This window comes from Pleurodeles waltl, chromosome 5 (assembly GCF_031143425.1).
Source record: "Pleurodeles waltl isolate 20211129_DDA chromosome 5, aPleWal1.hap1.20221129, whole genome shotgun sequence".
NCBI lineage: Eukaryota > Metazoa > Chordata > Amphibia > Caudata > Salamandridae > Pleurodeles > Pleurodeles waltl.
Window position 1 is genome coordinate 196176938 of NC_090444.1, and position 21602 is coordinate 196198539.

The 21602-nt window shown below is 40.7% G+C and overlaps 1 protein-coding gene across 1 annotated transcript in view; it reads left to right on the plus strand.

Annotated features, from left to right (window-relative positions):
* USH2A (usherin) overlaps positions 1 to 21602 on the plus strand; it is a 3586186-nt gene that overhangs the window by 1941257 nt on the left and 1623327 nt on the right. Inside the window, exon 38 of the mRNA XM_069233891.1 lies at positions 18597 to 18776. Within this exon, the coding sequence (XP_069089992.1) occupies positions 18597 to 18776 (180 nt within the window). The remainder of the gene's footprint in view (positions 1 to 18596; positions 18777 to 21602) is intronic.

Below are 21602 nucleotides of genomic sequence, written 5' to 3' on the forward strand. Positions count from 1 at the left end.
GTGTTTTCACTGTTTTTCAAAACCTAAGAGGTTTTAAGAAACAGCTAATATACTTTAGTAAAATATTTTGCTGAAAACCACCCTGAAACACTGAGGTAGGGTTATTGGTCGCTGTGCTCTGAAGGGCCACTTGAACTCTACACAGTACTTTGTTTAACTCACATCTGAAGGATGGGTAACCAATGCTTGGATGTCGGGGTTCGCTAAGTGCAACATCTGCTTAAAACATTGGAAGACTAGGATTTGTTTTAATAATACTCCTAAGAAAGATTCTTCGTGGAAGGAAATACTTTAAGTCACTTTATTCAAAAGGGCGGCACGCAGCAGCTGCTTAAACTGTCAAGTGAATGTTCATAGTTCGGCAGGTGTTGAGAAAACAGTTTAAAGCAAAACAAGGCGGCAACATGGGACGGAGGGCCCTACCTGAGCACAACATGTGCAAACATAAGAAGGCTATTGTTACCAAGCCTAGAGATGCTCTGGTATTCAAAACTTTTGGTATAATGTGGTACTAGAACTGTCTCTGATGCTTGGCCCAGAGATTGAGCTAACCTCACTGATGGTGCTGTTGGGCTTTATGAAAACATCCTCAAATTATACATAAAAGTCCTAGCGCTGACCCTATTTTCAAAGAGGAGGGTGTGATGAGGCGGGGGAGAGGGGCGTGAGCAGAAAGTCTAGGACTGGGTCAAACACCTTGCACATTTCAGTGATCAAACTAAGATACTCTCTACACTTCTTCCACCAACATCAAAACCCAAGGGCATATAGGTTGCGCTCCACTCCGACACGCCAGCACCAACAAACTCCAACATGCAGACAGCAAAGGAATTGTCACAGATACTCAGGGGTGTAGCTTCAGGAGGAGGGGTGTGTGGGGGTATAACACCCCCCTAACAAATGTATTTTGTAAATAGTTGGATGCAGGTGCTTTCAGTTGGGTATGGTGGGGGGTCTGTCGGATTTCACCAGGAATTTTTACACACACAGACAAAAATACACACACACTCTCTCCCTCTCTCTGTTTAGAAAGACTTCAAAAATGTTGGTTATTTCACTAATGGATTTCTCTCACATAGTACACCTGCCAGTACACATTCCTCTACCTTTCTACTGCCGTTTAAGCACCTCTTGTGTGCCCTGCTTGTTATATCATATAGTTTATCATCATGTGCCAGCGTGATTGTCAGGGAATCTCAAGCTAAAAACACCCCATCAATCATACTGACCAAGCTACGCCCCAATACGATTGGGATGACCACCTGTCTGTTAATTCTACGGACCACCCATTATCCCTTCACGGATGCCTTTTGTCCGTAATTCTGCACATTGCTGTGAGATGAGCTGTCCTCTGCGAGAAGCCTAATTTCTTCGAATACTCACAGGGCCAGCTCACACTCCTCCTGTGAACTGCGGGGTCTGCAGCAGCCCCTGTTGGCGTGTGTTTTTTTTAATCAATATTAATATGAAAAGCTTGCAATATATTGTGTGATGAAACTGCATAGAAAATGTGTTAACGTAGAAAATAATGCATGCGTTGAAATGTGCCCACGGGGAGTAGCTACCAATGTATACGAAGACAAATGAAAAGCTTATTAATTCTGAAATTTTATATGCAATAATGTCTGAATTGTATAAGTATATCATAGTTAGAGTTGTGTGTTGAGAGTTTGCTTTATTAAATCAAAGGGCCTTAGCTTAGCGAGGGTCTGGGCCTAGCTGCCTGGCCTCATATTGAATTGTATTTTCTAACATGTAATGTGCTGTTTTCCTGAAGGACACGAAGCTGTATTTTTCCAGGAGTTATGTGTGTGTAGCCGTAGTAAATTCTTTCTCATGAGAACCGGCTTGCTCAAGGCGACGTTCTTGCTAGATGCAACAGTGTAATTTGTAACAGGTGCAAGGTTAACCGTACTAGAAGACAATGAAGACACTGACTGGAGCTCAAAGTGTAACATTTTCTACCTGACATTCCAACTGTTGAAGACGTCAATAATTTGGACCAATCCGCGACATGGGAACTACAAATTGTGGAAAGTTCTAGTAAGGTACTTACCGAATTATTGGATAGAGATAATATTGCACCAAACTTCATCCAATGAGGAATAAGGGAATAAATTGACAGTTTTGATTTAATGGCGTAACCCTAGGAAAACCGAACACAGACACACACTTCTTCTTCCACTTTAACGGGGACTCTTACTCTTATCCTTGCCATTCCTTTTGAGACTTTTGTTAGAGAACTCTTGCCAGTTGCCATAATTAGTTTAGTTGTCCTGTCACCTTGAACCATCCTTTGTCCATTCTTTGCTTGATGCTAACTTCTCCTCTATCTGAGGGAAGTAATCCGTTGTGTAGTTATGCTATAATGAGACTCTGCCCCGTCCAATCTCTGCTGATGGTGAATCGACTGATGTCCTGAGGACGAAGACTGACGCTGTTTGCTGATCTGTTGGATTGGTAACTATCTGATGCAAATTGTAATTGTCTGTTTGCCTTTTCTTTCTTGGGACCAACTGCTATTTTGATAGAGGCCTTAGTTTAGATGTTTTCCAAATTCCTGTTCACTAAATGTTTGCATGAAGCCCAACATGCTAATGCTAATTTGAGGTTAGTTAAGGCGTTCCCTAATATTTTGTGCAAATAGACAAATGACTGAGTTTTTGCTTTGTTGATTCATGTATTAATGAGACTCTGCTAAGTTGATTTGTTTAATGATGTGCTTAAATGCTAAATGAAATTAGTAGATGTATTGAGTAAAATAGCGTTTTGATTATTGATTGGATTGTTTTGACGTGGGTTTATTGCTAATGAGACTAACAGATATGATATTAGATTGTAACCAATAGGGAAATAAATATCTTAACTTTTGACTAAACTGGTGTGGTTGTTTGTGACTGAGGAATCAATGGTGTGTTCAATTATTGATTTTATCAAATGTTTATTGACTAGTGATTGTTGTTATCAAATTGATTATTGATCTATTGAGTGGCGATGACAAGAAAATATTTCGTACTCAGAAGTCTCCAAAAGTGGTCCAAAGGTTTGTCGGCCTAAACGCGTCTCTAACACCCCTCCCCGACCTGGCACAGACTGCTATTGGCCCATTGTCATTCTGTTTGCTAGCGATTTAACATACAGAATGATAATGGTCCTCTCTCTGCACTCACAGCATGTGGTGGGCCTCTCCCTGCCTCGCCTACGGCATTCTGATTTTGTTCAGAGGCTGGTGTCACCGCACCAGGGGCCAAGCTCTGGGGAGGGCTGCTTTTTGATACTTCCTTTGCAGGGTTAAAGGAACAGATTCCAGAGTCCCTCTGTGATGCAGTTTATAATCAAAACGTCAATTTAACTCTGGTGATTAATGCATCTGTTGAGAGATGGAGTTTTGCCTAGCTGAGTTTTGATTCATCTAGAAGTAGTGCAGAGGGATAATGTTCCTACAGCATAACACAGTGTGTATCATGCACTTCTAAAAATTGTTTCATATGTAGATAGTTCAGTGGGTTACTATTTTTTTCCCCGAGAAACTTTTGATAATTTCAGTTCAAAGGTACAGTCCTAGTGAAGCACAATGAGCAATGAACAGGGCCACTGGAATTGTGTGTTTCTGCAGCCACAGTATTTTTTGCATAATTGTGGATTTGCCACATATGCCACCTAAACCATCATCAGCTGCATAGCCATCAGGTTTTAACAAAAAGATTGATTTGGTTTCTAGCACAAACAGTGATGAGTTGCCGCACAGCAGAATGTCCTTTGCAAAAATTGACTGGGCAGTTTTGTCTTGCTAAGTACTGTATTTGGGTATATTAAACCAGTATTAATGAAGTACACTCCATGCCCATATAGTTTTAACAGATTTAAGAGTCAGAAAATAATGAAGTAATATTATCACAAAATATGCTGCATTACACAGTATAATTTGTCTTTTCTTCCCACATAATTTACTCAAACCTGCCACATAATTTGGCCCTCTCCTGCCACATAATTCTAGTGGCCTTGGATATGAAAGAGAATCAAAAAGCATCATGGAACCTGCAAGGCATGGATTTCAATCTTATTGTTTTTTCCTTAGTTTTTCATTATTCTGAGGTTGCTAAATATGGTTCCTTTGGATAATAATAAATTCTTATTAGACAAAACAAAATCAACCACTAAGTTATGTTTTAAATCGTTTAGTATTTCACCAGACTAAGCACACTTTTAATATAATGCCTGCTAGTATGGATGAAATGTGGCTCCTACATGTTGTAGTCCTCATTATCTTAAGCAGGGCCACTAGAATTATGCTGAAGGGGAGGTCCAAATTATGTGGCAAGGTTAAGCAAATCACACAACAAGAAAAGCTAAAATATGCTGTGTAAATGCAGCACATTTTCAGATAGTATTACTTAATTATTTTGTCATTTTTTTAAATGTCAACACTGTCTGGGTATGGGTTGCACCTCCTTAGTACCAGTTTAACACCCAAATATAGCAATAGGCAACAGAAAGGTGACGAGTCAACCTTCACAAAGGGCTTTCTCCTGCACAGAAACATGTGTCGCTGCCTGTTTAGTAACTTTTGAACCATTTGAGCTAAACTCTGCACATTATGCAGTAGATGATGGATTATGTGGCAAATGCGGTAAATCTATAATTATGCAAAAAAAATCACAGCTGCACAGTTGCATAATTCTAGTGGCCATGGTCTTAAGTATATACACACTTACACACCATTGTCTCTGCATAATATGTGTGTGGTATAACTCACTCTGGCATCCTACACCACATTGCCTACTTGGGATGAGTTGCTCTGTAAAAGGAATTACATGCACATGAGAGCGGGTCTGGACAGCATCATGGACGTCAATTTACCAAAATGCTGGGGGTAGTGGAAGTAACATCACATGCCCTTGGACCTCCATTTTCACTTAGACAGACACACACATACACACACATACACACACATTCACACTTACACACACACTTGCTCACATAAACACATTCTCACCCGCAAGCATGCACACAACATACATTTAAAAGCAATTTTACTTACCGCAGCCGCCATGGAAGGGTAATAATCCCAGCTAATTGTACTCCATTGTTAGTACACTAATAGTGAATAATATATTATTATTCAATATTATTGTAATACAAATTGACAGAAAACAGAGTGGAGTACCAACTGATATCCTGGATGAGCTGCCACTATGTTCCTGTCACTGAATTTGCCACACCAGAAGCCAGGGGGTCAAAAAGGAAGTACCAGGGGTTGCAAGGGACAAGCCAGAGGTCTCAGCTGTGAACCTGGCATCCCTAAATGATGTCCAGGGACAGCATTGGTGGATTGAATCTTTGGAGAAGGACGTCTTGGGAGGGTGGGGGTTGTGGGTGGTACAACAAATAATATCACACCATCTGGCACCAGCATTAAAGCCATCCCTATCAGGGATGCAGCTATCATTCCTGAAGCCCTTGCATTGCCCCAGACCCCAATGTAACAGCACATCAGCCTATTGTGGGAGGGACTGGTAGGAAGGCGCTATGAATGGAAGGTTTCATTTTTATTTTAATACGTGTTTCTGTAAAGTTTTTATTTCAACATTTCCAGTTAATGGATAATGAAGAGCACAAGTAGAAATACCTGCATTTCAAAACCAAAGTGCTCTAATCGTAGAATTTTCTCGTGTCACACTGTAACCTGCCAGACAAATGCTCCGGGCTGGAACCTTGGTCGGATTTCTCCCTCATTCTTTGAAAAATAACGTTCAGTGATTTTCTGTCTGTATGCCAAACGGCAGCAGAGGATGTACATGGTCTAAACAAGTCTGGACACTTGTGCCAAATTTTGAGGGATATATTTACTAACATTTCAAGCAACAAATGCAGCAAGTGAAGTTGCTGTGTTGTGTTGTATGAAAGGGAAAGAGCAAAGTAGCACCGTATTTCAAAGATATGGTGGATTTGAAATGGGATTGAAAAGTCTGATATGCAAGTGACAAAGAGAACCCTCACATTTCTGTTCATTCCTTATTCAACTTCTTCATCTCTCAGTTACCTTTTTTCTCTCCGTTCCCTCCTCTCTCCTACCTTACCATTCATCTCTGCCTCTCACACTCCCCCACATGCTTTCTATCAGTTCCTTATGTCTTCCATTTCATATGTCCTCTCTAACTTTTATTCTCTTTTCAACCTTCTCTCTGTCACCCTCTGCACCTTTCTGTATCAGTTTTTGCTCCTTTTTGTTTGTAGTGAATCCTATCTTGTTTTAATGGGAAACAGGAGTTAGTTTACCCTTCTGGCTTGCGGACCTGTGCCCCCATCACCTAGTAACTTTTACCCTACTTAGCTTGCTCTGTTTTAGCGCAATTATTTAATTATATGTTTCCAAGATGGCTGCACTGTTTCTAGTTAGACCAATGTTTTAGTTTCAAGTTATCAGTGCCATCACGCTAAGACGTCAATATCAAGCGACAAAGATGAACAAACTATAGGTATTCACATTAGGTATTTTCCCTCTTCACGCCTTCATGGGAATTGTTTACATAAATTGCCGTCCCAAGCTTGTCTTGCTGTCTGTTGTTTGGGAACAGACCTACATCAGGGGTTGAGCAGATCTGTATAAATGCACCTCACTTAGACAGATAGTCATAGGGATTCCGACCAGATGCCATCGCCGATATCGATGCTGCACGTCGCCTTGACGCTGACCCAGTCTTCATGTCCCTACAGAGTCTGAGCTAGAGGCCTCATTTCAAGGTAACAAGGGTTAGGGGGCTCTTCCCATGGGCATGGCATTGGCAGATTAGGTTTAACAGGTTAGAGATCAGGTTCACATTATTAGAGTATTAGGACATATTTCACGTATCATGTCATTTTATGTTATTGCAAGATGGTGGGGGGCTTTGTGTTAATGACTCTCGTCTTCACAGTTATGTTTCTTGCATTGTTCATTATCCTTATCATTGCAGCCCATGCAACTTATCGTATATTGCAGTTTTATTAAATAAAACCTATTGAAACCTTATTGCATCTTCTTCATTGCCTGCATTTGATTGAGACATGTTGTTCATTTGAGAAAAGGGTAATCTCTGTTTAACCAGGACACTCCCTGAGATGTTGCACTCTTGAGTCCATGTGTAAAAGCTGCCACAAATCACCTTTTACTTTTTGGGTTTTTGGTGAGGTGTTGCTTGTGAGCCGGGAGGATTGGGACGACAGTTGCGACTTGTCGTAGGACTGGCATAGTTGCCTACAAGCATAAGTACTGTCATCCTTAAACCAGCAGTCTTGCCTAGTGCAATAATCAAACTACGGCCCTGCGCCCCATCTTCTGTTGCCTTCTTGTCCTCTTTTCACCATCTGTTCTTTCTTTCAGTTTGCAGATCCTCACCTGCTTTCATCTCTCACTGTTCATGCTCACTGTATAAAACTTCTGTCTTTGACTGTAAGTACATATCCCTCTCCTCCTTTCTCACCATCATTTCTCTGTCTTTTCCACACACTCTAGTAGTGCTGCTGCCTATGAACTCTAAGCCTAGGTTCAGTAACAGAGCGCTACCTCTCCCATTATCATTCACGGTACTGGGGTAAAATAGTGAAAACTGCCCTGTATGTTGGCTGCGTGGAGTGTATATGTTTGCTGTTTTTTTCATCTTTAATCTGTCCAGCTATTTGTGAATGCTTGCTCAACACTCCAATCAACATTTTAAACAAACTAAACATAAAACAACTTTGGCTTGTACTTCTGTGAGCCGTGTATTTTATAATCGTGCAACATCCTCTGGTGTGTCCGTAAAAATTACCTTTTGTCCTGAATTTTGACCCTTTGTCCTGAATTTGTACTGTCACTGCCCTGAATTTGTCTTCTTATCAGGTGGTCACCCTAGATACGATGCAACAGCACTTAAGGTGGGGTAAAGGGAGTTACTTGTTTATCATAACCTTGCTTCAGAGATGTAACTTGGGGATATTAGAAATTTCTACGAACCCTTAATGTCATCCATATTAGCAGTATGGCACATGCTACTGCGATCAGTCGTGCTTTGGTATGCTTGTTATTACTGAAAAAGAGAAAAACGTTTATTTTAAAAAAGAAAGAGAAATAGGAGGAGGAAGGACTGCCCCATGTGTTTTGCGATTAAACATCTTATTCTTGTCATTTCAGGTTCATAGTTGTCAATGTTATTTATGACATTGTATTCCAAATCATTTCTACGAGTGATAGTTCCTTCTTGCATCATTATGACTTTTACATTATAAGGAATTCCCATTAGTTGGTAATTTCAACTCACTCTCTCAGGAAAAGAAGACCTTAAAAATCATTGCGTATGACTAGCCAATCAAATGACATATTATTGAAAAGGTCACATCGGCGCAGCACACGCACCTACACACATACAGATACAATCATAGAATATATGAGCCTTTAAACATTTTTTAACAATGACTGTAACTCGAATATGAAAGGATACCCATTTATGTTATTTCAATATAATGGTCCCTGTAAGACCACCTAAGCACTGTCAGGAGACCTATAATATTTGCACCAGCAAGCCACACGAGCTTTATGGGCCTTGTCTAGTTAACTACCAATGCCACATACCTCTCTTTCATGAAAAAGGTTTCAAATGGATGCTGGTGTCCATGGTTACTCTAAATAAGTCTGTAAGTTCATGGATCAATGTATTCTTGAAACTACAGTAAAGGCTTTTTGGAAGGTGTTCTGAAAAAGACGAAATCTATAAAAACCTGGCAAAAATGCCTAACATTCGAAAGAGAAAAAGTCGTCAACAAAAAGTATTTTTACTGAGTTGCTTTGGAGTATGCGAATTGAGTCGAAAGAGGAACATTATAAGTGGAGCCACAGTTTCAAATTATTAAGGTGCAGGTAGTAAGGACAAAGACACCGGTTCACTCTTGAGAAAAAGGAACTTTTAGTGATAGATTACCCACTGATTCTTTGAGTTACGGTAGTGCATAGAAAATAAAATGCAGCTGTCACTAGGCGTGCCTAGATGCACACCTGATCAGCAGCAGGATACCCTCCCGGGTGACAGTGTACTCTACAAATCTGCATAGCATAACAAGCATGCAGTGGTGCAAAACATTTCGTGTGGAAATTCTCCATTTTGAATGGTCATTGTTTCTCCATATCATGTAGACCTTCGATTCAAATATTCATAGTAGATGCTTCTATCATAGTCAGCTACTAAGAACTATATATGCCTTTTAATACCACTGTAGGCCTGGGCAGCAGTTGTTTATTTACTCTAACGTGAACTTCTAATTCTGTAACTGAGCACTATATTGCTGTAACAACCATTCAAGCAGTTCCTGTCTATTTTTTCTAATAGCCACACAGTTTTCACCCCTGTTAAAAAGATTAAAGTTTATGTGCCGCAACACTTTTTCAAAAAATGTATATCAAAACCTTAATCAGTAAAACCACTGAAAGAATGTGACATGTATGTCTTCTCTTGCAGAGTACAAATGAGACTCTAGCAGAGTATCTTAGTTTGCCCTCTCTGGAATAAAGTCGTGTTGCTAGTTAGTTGCCTTTGTCACTAAGTGTTATCCTGCCAAATGTATGCCCATGATACCCTGTTATGTACTTAAACACAGTAGGTGGCCATGGACAAAATACATGATTCCCATGCAAAGACTGGATAACCTTAACACAATATCATGGTTGAATAAGACTCGGCGAAATGACATCACAGCTTGGCCTCACTCGGCCCAAGGCTAAAATGGGAAGCTAGAAAAGGACTGAAAGTCAGTATCCGTTAGCCATAGAGTGCTGCCCCAGGGCTCCTGACAGCACTGCGTTACTCAACCTTGGATCCGAGAATCCTGGTAGGTCTCATCTCCTTTGAGGCTTCGATAAATCAGGCCATCAAATGAGTGAACTACTACCTTTAGGACTGCCAACCTAAGTTAGAGATCATCAATACATACTCGATCACTTCCCATTAACACACCCTGATGAGAGAAATCTATCACTCCATGATAGTATATTGTAAAGACCAATGTCACAGCCATCGACTGAGGTTAGGCCCTCATCTCCATCCCTCTTGAAAGGGAGCTGCATACTGATTTTTATGTTAAAATTAACACCATATATAGCCAGAAACGTGGAGGGGTAGACGTAGGACTGGAGGAATAAAGGCTAAGGTCTTCGTTTTAAATTTGGTGAAGTAGGACCCCCCCAACGTAAATGGGCTCCCCCAAAAAACTCACAGTTCTCCTTATTCGTTTGGCACTGGAAAAGCGTGCAATATCTGGCGTTAAAGCCTCAGCTAGCTTTCCCGTAGGAAACCTTTGACAATAGGTCCATTCATCACAGTTCCTCCAGTCAATGTGTGTCGCAACTCCCACCGTATTTAGGGCACGCCTTCTGACATATATTTTTCCTGTTCAGGACTACCAGGCAAAGCCTACTGACACTGAGCTGAAAAATTACAAAAAATGACCCCAGAGGTCTGTGTGCAAAATCATAGTTTGTCATCACAAGTATGTGCTTAGCGAAACAATCGCCTTAACCACAACTGAGAACACAGTTCAGAAGCTAAGCAGAGGAAAGCGAGGCTTCTCTGATAGAGGTAAGGAGTGAAATAAATAAATAAAACTGCATGCGCGGATTCCAAAGAATTGTGACAAGTATGCACAGGGGTTAAAAGGACAATGTTGCAACTTTGTAAGACGTAGTGCGACTTAAAAGGAGTCTGTAGCCTTGAATGCACCGTTGAATGTACATTGCACCTAACACAAACACAACTAACTGAAAGACCTAAAAGTCAGGGCATTGACATTGTGGGTGTCATCTGCAACACTCAAAGCATCGCAAAGGCTTGAAGAGTGTCCCTAATGGTACCGCATACCTCTGTGGCAGATCAAGTGTGTGCAGTCACTTGTGCTGATCTTTATTCTCGTGTCCTCTATTATTTTGCCCTGTGCACCCTTGAGTTGTATAATTGAGGTTACAGAAATTGGCCATGGGTTGTGATTTGTGACCATTAAAAAGAAGGAGAAACGAACAACTGTGCTGCCTAAGTCATTATGGATGTGCAGGTTCTCCATTTTGAGTTGAATAAAATGCTCATGTAATTATATAGAGCTCATAATTGTGAAGTAATTATGCACTTCTTATAATTACTGAGTAATCAATGTGCTATAACTAGAACTTAATGCTACAACTAATTGTATAATTACAGTATATTAATGCTGCCATCAAGGGAACTTAGTGCAAAGTGCTACTGTTTAGAGTAGATGAAAGATTTCTGAACTGGAGTTTCGAAATAAAAATGTGTTTATTTTCCCTCCTGAAATTAATACACTGCAAAGTCAAAGGCAGGTGGCATAAGTGGGATGGTAGCAGAGTTAGGCAAGGAATTTGCATAGTATCCTCTACCTAAATACACACCTGCTGGCGCACCTGTATTTAGGGTTCAGTTTCATCCTGTACGACAACGGATATTCTGTTCGGCACTCAGTTATTTTGATTTCTGATTATGGTGTCAACCTGAATGTAAAAATGAGGATGGTATCTCAGAAAGTGAGACCCTTGCCTATTAGCTGGTTTGTCCTTCAACCGACAGGTATTCTGTTTCGCAGATTTTGGGATATTTCCTGTCGGAGAGATCGTGCTTCGGCTTAAAATACAGACGAGCTTGCCTTTAATGTAATGAAACAAGGATGCTTTTTTCAACAGCTACAGGTTAAAGCAGCTAGCTCTACAATCGCCTTAGTTTGATGTTATCATTATTACAACTGTCGCCTTCAAGGTAACTTGATCCAACGTAGCTAAAGTTAACATCTATGTTAACTCATCCTCGGCGTTAACTCAAAAGGAGGCGTCCATTTTAGTGCAATTCTGTGTGCTCTGTTCATACTGTGTTCTAAAACAGGTTATCAGAGGAAATGGAGTGCGTTTCTTTTTCAGTCCCTTCATCTAGATATTCTTTTCCGACGCACTCACGCTCGCCTGTGTGGCTTTATTTTTGAAGCAAACCAGGTACTTTGTGTAACACGTTTCCATTGTATTCTATGGAGTAAGACTCCTTTTACTTTGAATATTCACAACTTTACTTGTGTATGTTGGATTTTTGTCGTTTTGATCTTGTTTTTAGATTTAGATAAATATTGGCTAATTTTCTAAACGGGTGTGATGTCCATTTTGTAGTGTTTTCACTGTATTACCGTGTGTGTTTGTACAAGTACTTTACACATTGCCTTTGAGAAAAGCCTGACTGCTTGTGCCAAGCTGCCAAGGGGTGAGCAAGGGTTGTCTTATGATTGTAACTCCCTTTCCTTGACTAGAGTGAGGGTCCCTGCTTGGACAGAGTGCACACTGACTGCCAACCAGAGACCCCATCTCTAACAGCAAGTGTCATGCCTCAAGAATGGCATATAGTTTACTAAATTTCTATTACAAAATATTATCACCAGTAGCCCACTGGCATTGGTGGAAAAAAGTGCAGTTTGTACAGAGAGCATTTTGGGGCAGACATGTATTATTATATTTGCTTGACACACATCAAGGTTCACTAATAAATTCCTTTCTTAATTAAGTATTGCATTTAAGCAATAATCAGCAAGAAAAGATAAACGCATCTTGACAACCAGGTACAGTAACCAAAAAACAATTAATTCTTAGACCTGAGAATATGAAAACAAGACATCATAAACATCAAAAATATGTCTACCATAGTAAATGATTTCTGAAGAATATTTGTAGTTTGCTTTTTTCCAGAGATAAATAGCATACTTTGTTTGTACCAAACACAATGGTTTAATAATGTGCTGTCTTTTAAATCTGGGAGTTGTAGATTTGCTTTGCTTTATTTGAACCAATCAACAATTATGCTGATTTGTAAAGAGAACATTTAGGACTGGCTGTGCACTGCTTGCTGTACATGGTTTGACCTGGCTAATCTAAAGGCAAAGGGGGTTATTACAACTTTGGAGGAGGTGTTAATCCGTCCCAAAAGTGACAGTAAAGTGACATATATACCACCAGCCGTATTACGAGTCCATTATATCCTATGGAACTCGTAATACGGCTGGTGGTATATCCGTCACTTTACCGTCACTTTTGGGGCGGATTAACACCTCCTCCAAAGTTGTAATAACCCCCATAATGTTTTATTATAAAAGACATTGGGGGTCATTATGACCCTGGCGGCCGGCGGTAAGCTGGCGGTAGCACCGCCAACAGGCTGGCGGTGTTCCGCCAGCTATTATGACCGTGGCGCAATAGCCACGGCCATACCGCCGGCCCCTCCAACATACCAGGCATAATCCCCAGGGCAGCGGTGCAAGCTGAGTCCCCGACCGCCAGCCTGTCCGTGGCGGTAAACACCGCCATGGAAAGGCTGGCGGTAAGGGGACTTGGGGTGCCGCTGGGGGCCCCTGCACTGCCCATGCACTTGGCATGGGCAGTGCAGGGGCCCCCAGGCATAGCCCCATCGCTACTGCACCCGCTGCACATCAGCATTGCCGCCGGCTCTATTACGAGCCGGCAGCAATGTTGATGTGACTTTTCCGCTGGGCCAGCGCAAAAGTCATAATAGGGAGCCAGGAATACCGCCGGCAATGGCGGTATTCTGGCTCCCGCAGCCTCTGCGGTCTTTTTGAAAGACTGCTGAGGTTGTAATGAGGCCCATTATGTTGGTGAACTGCAATTCAACCAAACCTTTGCTTGGAACAAAAATGTCAAGGATGGAATGGACAAGGAGAGAGTAAATACTGGCAAAAGATATTCCTCTGCTTCAAATTTGATTTCATCAGTGAAAGGACCAAACATTAAATGAACAGGAAGACTGTAACAATTCGTGCAGTATCCATTCATTCATCCATCCATCTATCTGTCTATCCTTCCCTCTTAAGTATTTTTTCTACTGGCCACTGTCTTTTTTCTAATTTTCCCTTTCAGGCTAGATCCCTATAACTCGATACTCACCACCAATCCGACATGAGGTATATCATGCCCCTCATAATATTCGTACAGTATTCCCTCTCTGGTCCCTACATTTTGCTCTCTAGTCTCTAACGTTTTGAGGTGGTGTAAAAACAGTACAAACAACTAACTATATCATCCATGTGTGTTGGACTGTGCAGCAGGAAAACTGTATGTCTAGCAGTTTTCTTTTTCACATGGGTGCCTGTGAATGTGTACATATGGGTGCCTGTGTGCTCACTTATATGTGTACATGGATGTTGGTAGGTTTTAGTCTAAGCATGGGTCTTAAAAATTGGGTTTGTCATTGAGGGGTGTACAGACCCTTTTCAAGCAACAATAATAATCCCTGTCACGGTAAACAACAAAAACTCAGGAAGAGCCTGATTTAGTGTTTGGCGGACGGGTCTCTCCGTTACAAACGTGACGGATATCCTGTCCACCATATTATGGTGTCCATAGGATATAATGGAACAATAATACGGCTGACAGGATATCCGTCACATTTGTGATGGAGTAACCCCAACTGCTAAACTCTAAGCCAGGCCCTAAGTAACCTGTGCTTAACCCTCTGGTAGCCTGGCACAAAAACAGCCAGGCTTAAGTTAGAGCAAATGTGTAAAATAATTATGCAGCACTCAAACAGTAATAAGGTGAAAACACATGACAGCCTGTGAGTAGTCCAGGACCGGATTAGGGTCCAGGACTGGAGGGGTACCACTTGGAGGTAAATTGCACAGAATCCTAAAGCCAACAAAAACAAGATTAGCAAAAATGGAGGAGGACGGCAAAATATTTAGGGAAAGTCTACTCTTAGGCTGTCTGTTCTAATAGGTGTCATATATTTGATCAAATTGTACTCTATTTTCTAAAGTTGATATGGGATTTCCACATGTTGTGTTTTCACTTTATTACTGTTTAAGTGCTGCATAAAAACTTCACACATTGCCTATAAATTACACCTGAGCCCTTTTAACCCAGCTACCAGAAGATTAAGGACAGATTAATTTAGTGTCTGTTTGTAGTTCACCCGGACAAGGATTGTGACTGTTTCTTGAGTGGGGTTTACCCCCCTCAAGCAACAACCCAATTTCTCACATAACCTTTATAGCAAAAAGTGTTTTCTTTTTCAGGACAGAATACAAATCTCAGGAGCCTGATCAGCAGGCCACAGCTACATCAGAAATCAAATACCACATGTACAGGGCAAAAACAATGGGAGGGAAACACCAAACCGATAGATGCCATCCAGTATGTGCAAAAAACAGTGAGGGTAATAATTGTATATTTAAATTTATACCTGTGTTTTCTGTGTCTGGTTTGAGAATGGTATTTTGGATTTGGTTGTGTGTACGGGTTTCTGTTTGTGAACAGGATTTTGTGTTTCTGTAGCGGGCCAACAGTCGAGTTTATATCATACGTTGTGCTCAATCCTTAAATCTTACATCGAAGCTTTCAATATGTTGTTTAAATGATAGTGTTCGAATCCAGGTGTACTGGTGAACCAAAGAAATTCACCTTTCAAACACATTTTGCTGGGTATGTCCTGATCTTTTTCTTGTAGACCATGCCAGGTGAGTGGATCTTAAAGTCCAAAGTCTATATGTTGTGATCAATTTTTGTATAACGGTGCTGAAACAGAACTGCCAGATTCTTTTAGTCAGTGCTCTATCCTGGCCCTTTAAAAGTAGTATTTTTCTTCAAACAAATGCTATCATTTGCTAGCCATGATGTTTTTCATGAACTACATCTTTTCTGAAATCAAACCTGTTGCCAATGTTCATTATTTGTGAATGTTTCCTCTGTTGCAGAGAACTTTAAACTGCTGGTAGAATTACCGGCCAGGATTTGAGGTCACTGTCTGACATAGTTAGGCATCTTGCTGTTGCCATGCACGCCATTTGCTCAAATGATTTTGTGATTGAATCCACATGCCCATAGTGTAAATCAGACTTTTTAAATACTCTGGAGTTTTTACTTCTGGGGTGTGGGTGAACTTACCTAGCATGCCAGTTACACAATGCAGCCCCTATTAATATAACACTGTCGTATGATGTTGACATGACCTTAGGCTGACAATGAAATACATGACATATAAATAACTTGAACACTGTTGCTGCTCCACAGGTTCTGTCGCTCAGGTGTGCTTGAGGTGCGTAGTTTAGGAGTGCATCATATTTGTCTCCCTTGATGAGCAATGCCTTGTTTAGCTTTTGATGGCATAGAGGCAGCTGTGACTTGAACCTCTCTGTGTTATAAACACGGATGAATGACAATGACTGGGCTACTATCAGCAAATAAAGCACCCTTTGGGTGATGTATAGTTCTTCGACTAGACCTCCAAATCTGAAGTCAGAATTACAATTTCCTAGTCTTAACCACAGTGAATTTAATGTTTACACTTGTACTCCTCCAGCCAGAGATTAGAAGGTATTATCTACACACTTAGACCGGAGGGAAAATGACATACTAAATACGGATATGAACGTAGAATATCTGTCCTCTCTGCACCTAATAGTATCACAAGGAGGCTGATTAGATGGAGGTCCTATCTGAGTGCTTGTGGTCCACCTCAGCTATGTGTGAAGTGGCCACTCACAACCTGCCCTTTGCCCTTCCAGGACCTTGCCAGACAAACTCACACAATGTGTTTCCTGCCCACTTTCTCTCTAGGAGGTGTGGATTCACTTTGACCCCCAGGGATAAGCGTGTTGTCTAGTGACATGTCTTGTTTTGGAAGATACATTTCTGTCATCTTTGTTTAGTCATAAAACAGCCTGGGATATGTCTTTGTCTAGACGTGAACTCTCACAGTCTCATATTTATATCATTGTGCAGTAAAAGGGTGTGTGGAGACCATTAGGGATGGGTTAGAGATGGTGCAGGGATACCCACAAATGAAATGATTGTCTGCCATTCTGTGAACTATGTTGGCTCACAAATCCTCGGTACAAACCTTGAAGATAAATCTACTGAAATATAAGGAGAGCTGCCTGAACATTTCCTGAATTCCAACCTCTCTGGTGCCATTGCTAAGGCTTATGTGTGACCTGGTCTTTGATGTAGCTATCTATATTTCTTCAGTGTAATAGTTGGATTTTTTCTTATATAGTTCAGAATAACCACATTTTATGGATTTCCAAGGTTGAACGGTAGAGTTTCTACTATTTTTGTTGAAGAAATGCCCTAGAAACCTTCCATTCTTCCATTTTCTCCCAGGCTGTAGTTAGAAACACCTTTGAAATGGACCTCCTGGGATTTTGATGCTCGTCCTTTGTGAACATTTTGATTGTTTACAGGGGATACTTGCTCCTGCGGATGCTGTTGGAAATTGGTCATTTGGTTTTAGAGGAGCCTCCTGACATATGCAGGACTTTCAGGTAGGTAAGAGTACATAATTCCAGAGTGGACTGAGACCAGTTGTGTTGAGTGAAAGAATGGGGCTAAGCAGTGCTTTCAAAAAGGAGCAGCCGAAGAACACTTCCCCGAGGGGGCATGGTCAGCTGAGAATTATTCTAAGGATTTCCAGAGAATATTTACTTAAACAGACTCCATTTAACTATCTTCAAAATTACAGAACAAGAAATACAATTTCTATTCGTAGGTGCTTCGACATTCAAGCCTTTACACCTGTTTGATCCACAGGAACTGCAAGTGTCTTAGTTCACTCAAATCTTTAGAAACCCTCCAAAGACGCTTCACAAAGCTGTCATTCCAAAAGTATTTGACTTCCAAGAAGTCTTGACGTGTATCCATCCCTGTCTCAACCCGCTTATTCAGTTTTATAATCTATCAAATAAGTCTCAGCATGGAATTGCACACCTGTGGAATTGCATCATGGATGGGGTTCTCTGCACTCTCAGGTCTGCCTAACGTTGGTATTATCTGCATAAAGCCTTGATGTGTCTCTAGCTAAACATATGTTTGCTCCACTATTGTCTTTAAGTATGAAATTAAAATTCCTGATTGGGACCTTCACCCCCTCTATATCCACCCACTTACACTGCTGCCTCGTCCATGGGCACTGACTAGGATGCAGTGAAATCTTTAGGTGATGTTTATACTGGTGTTGAATCCAGTGCTTTCCCCATTATTTGTAAGGTTTATTGTTTAATGGTCTGCAACTATTGAGCCTCTATCAGTGTTTCTTTAGTGTTGCACTATTTTTCTCAATTGAGCTTTATATGTTTTACTTAATATGCGTTTTATTGTTTAATGAATTAGTGTAATGATTTGTTAAGCACATCACCTTCGTACACATAAAATTGCCTTCCCTTGTAGTCATGCAATCGGTTTAGCTACGTGGACTGGACTAGTGGGAATTCCCAGAGATCACTTTCTCACATATTGCAAACTTTGTGGTTGCTGGTGACCTCCACACTCCCCAATGAGTATGCAAAAGTGACCCCAGGCATGTCTTCTTCTAGAATGGAAACGCCACAAAAAAATTACATGAAAAATCAGTTTCAGTGCTGTTGAATGCTGTTCATCATGTCTGTGCCGCCATTCTGAAATAACAATACATTTACGTCATAGTCTAAATATGTGAATCTGCAAACGCACGGAGTGGGAACGTTTTCAATAGTGACAAATTGAAAAACATGAACAACTAACAAGTTTCTTTTTTTTCTTCTTTTTTTTACTCTCTGTATAGCTAATAGTGATTACTCTGTGAGAATGGAACAACGACTCGCGCACAGCAGTGGAGAAACCAATGTGTGGATTTCCATTGGAGGACTGGTCCCTTTTTCTAATTACACCGTTCAAACGAATGCTTCGAATAGCCAAGGCAGTGTGACAAGTGACTTCATTACAGTCACCATGCCTCCAGGAGGTAAGGAGGAGGCAAATGGCTCCTGTGTGTCGGCTCCAAATCTAGTGCTTGGTGTATTACAGGATCACATTGAGTGTTTCATTTAATCTGCCAGCTTCATCATGTTTATCGTTAGCAGTGGCACAGCTTGGCCATTTATAAATATCACCTTTAGCTGCATGCTGTTGCGAGAGCAAGCGCAGCAGTCATGATCAAACACAATGTAACATTCATATCGGTTTATAAATGTGGATAAAATCTGTTGAAACCCATTTTGTTACAAGTGAAGGACTAAAATAGAAAATGGAGTTATATCGTAGTGCTGGACCCACAAAAAAATATATACAACAAAGATAACGCGAGGTGTGTGTGTGGGGGAGTCTGTGGGGCATTTCCACCTGCGAGGTGTTAGCCTCTGGAAGGGGGTGTCCACCATTGGTGGGGTTTGCTCACAAGGCCAACCAGCAGGATAGGTCTTCTAGCCAGACCCCTCCATGAGTGGCCCAAGACATGCTGTGCCGCGCTGTTGGCTGCCCGTGAGGGGTTAGTCAGGGACAGACAATGGGTCAGGCTCTTCGGCCAAACTCCGTTGTGCATGGCCTAATGGCATGCACGGGGAAAGGGTTGGTTGCACACATATGGTAATAAGGTCTAAACTTAAGTTAAACAATAGAAATCAGTGGGAATAAACAAAGGATTAGGTGGAGTTACATGTAAACAATGTAGTAAGATTTTAACTTATGTTGAATAAACCCTAGAAATTCACTGGAAAAAAGGTTAAAGTGGAGTTAGTCTTTACATTATTAGAAGATCTATGTATAACTCCATTTTAACCTTTATTTAAAAAAAAAAAAAATTTAGAAGATTGTTTTAACGTAAATTAAAATCTTACTACCTTACTTTTGTATAACTCCACTTTAAACTTTGTTTTTTCAGTTAATCTATCTCTATCTATCTATCTGGATAGAAACACACACACAGATATATATACATACACCAAATAAAATAATAGTATTAATTTATATAACAAAACAATATAAACATTTCTGATTAGCATTACGTCTAGAAAATTGCAAACAATTCATGTAATTAATAAGCCATTAAAACATTTTTAAAATAAGTTAAAAATAATAATATATGTCAAAGACAAAAAATCATTGTTGCAGTTGAGTTCCGCCCATTCAGTATGTCTGGATCGTTTGCTTTTTGGATCACCCGGTTTTGGACTTTTTACTGTGGTGACTCTTACTATATGTGTCTCACCCACGGTAATCACATGGCAAATGGACTGTGGTTGTTTACCAACAGTGTCCGCCTTTTAAGATAAGGCCACTGCAACAAAGAAAGGATAAGGGTTACTTGGCTGGTTACATGTGACACAAGTGTGTGCACGTGTGAGGACTGCATGTGTATGACTCCTGTTGTGCACAGACTGGTAACTGTGCATAGTTAGCCTGGCACATAGGGGACTCTGTAGGATTAGATATTATCCTGGGTTAGGCCTTTCAGTGTTAGTGTACGTTCATAGGGAAAGTTGGTATGGTTTATTGTTTTGACTGAAGTGACACTTTATTATATACATGGGGGAAACTGGATGTAGTTTTGCTTTCCTTTGGCTTGCAATGGCCAGTGATATATCAACAAGGGGTGAAACATTTGAGAGAAAACCAAATCCAACAGTTCCAAGAGGATATCTGTACAACTTTTGGGTCATCCAGAATCGTCGTATTCCTCTGGTTCAGCTCAGGTTCAGATCCCAGGCCTTTAGTCACCGTGCTATGCCAAGTTAAGTACATTTCTCTCCAGCTGCAGGAACGGAGGCCACCCCACACAAAAGGTGTAGTTAACAATGCTTCCCACAGGTCCTGGGGAGGGAAGGGTGGAGATAAAAAAAAGTGCATTTTCTGAATGAATGAATGATTTGAAACTTTTATCTATTAATAAGAAAAACTCATAAAAGAATAAAACACACAATAAGTAATAAGCAATAAATACCAATCATAAAAAGATAACACAGAAGAAATACAGAACTGCATTGTAACAAAATACAGATTCATATATATATCTATAAAAAGCATTACAAATATTTTGGCTTCAATGGCACAAACTATGTTAAAATTAAAAAGTTTATTGTTTTCAACCATTGCAGGACTCTTTTTAAAAAAGGTCCTACAGCATAACATCCAGCCGGCTCAGAGAGTATTCGAAAATGAAAGAACGCCAGTCAATATTGGTGGTAACCACAGGTTCTGAGAATGGGCAGCAGGTGCCTGCACCGGAAGGGTTAATAATAAGTGTGAAATAGGGTAAAGTGCTCTAGTGTCTGAAGGGAAATGTATCACATGGTCAGGTTCAGTCAAACTTGCCAGCTGGGAAACATAGATGGGTTCTAATTGAGCCTATTTGGAATTTGGTAGAAAGGGAACTTCCCATGGAGTCCTCACAAGTCAGGGATAGGGCTTAGGCCCTTCGCTAGCCTTAATGACCAAAACATCTCTCAATGTTGGTTTTCCCAGAGCCACAATCTCTCTTGCATCTGAGGTGCATTTAAAAAATAATTCCTTAATCTTTGCTCGCTCACCCTTGCTCATCATTTGGAGGGAAGTATACAGGTCGGGTCTGCCCAGAGAATCTGCAGTGCTCCTTACATAGTTGAGCCAAGAAATTTTGTGATCATGCTCACAGTTTAGTCAGTCCGAAATCGCATCACAATTAAAAGCTGTATGCTAATTGCTCCAGACGGCCATCCATAAAAGGAGAAAGTCACATTTAATGAGGTCTGCAGTGTATGCTTAATTCAATTCTTCATTGACAAAAAATTAAGGCTATCAGGGCCCAATCCTAACA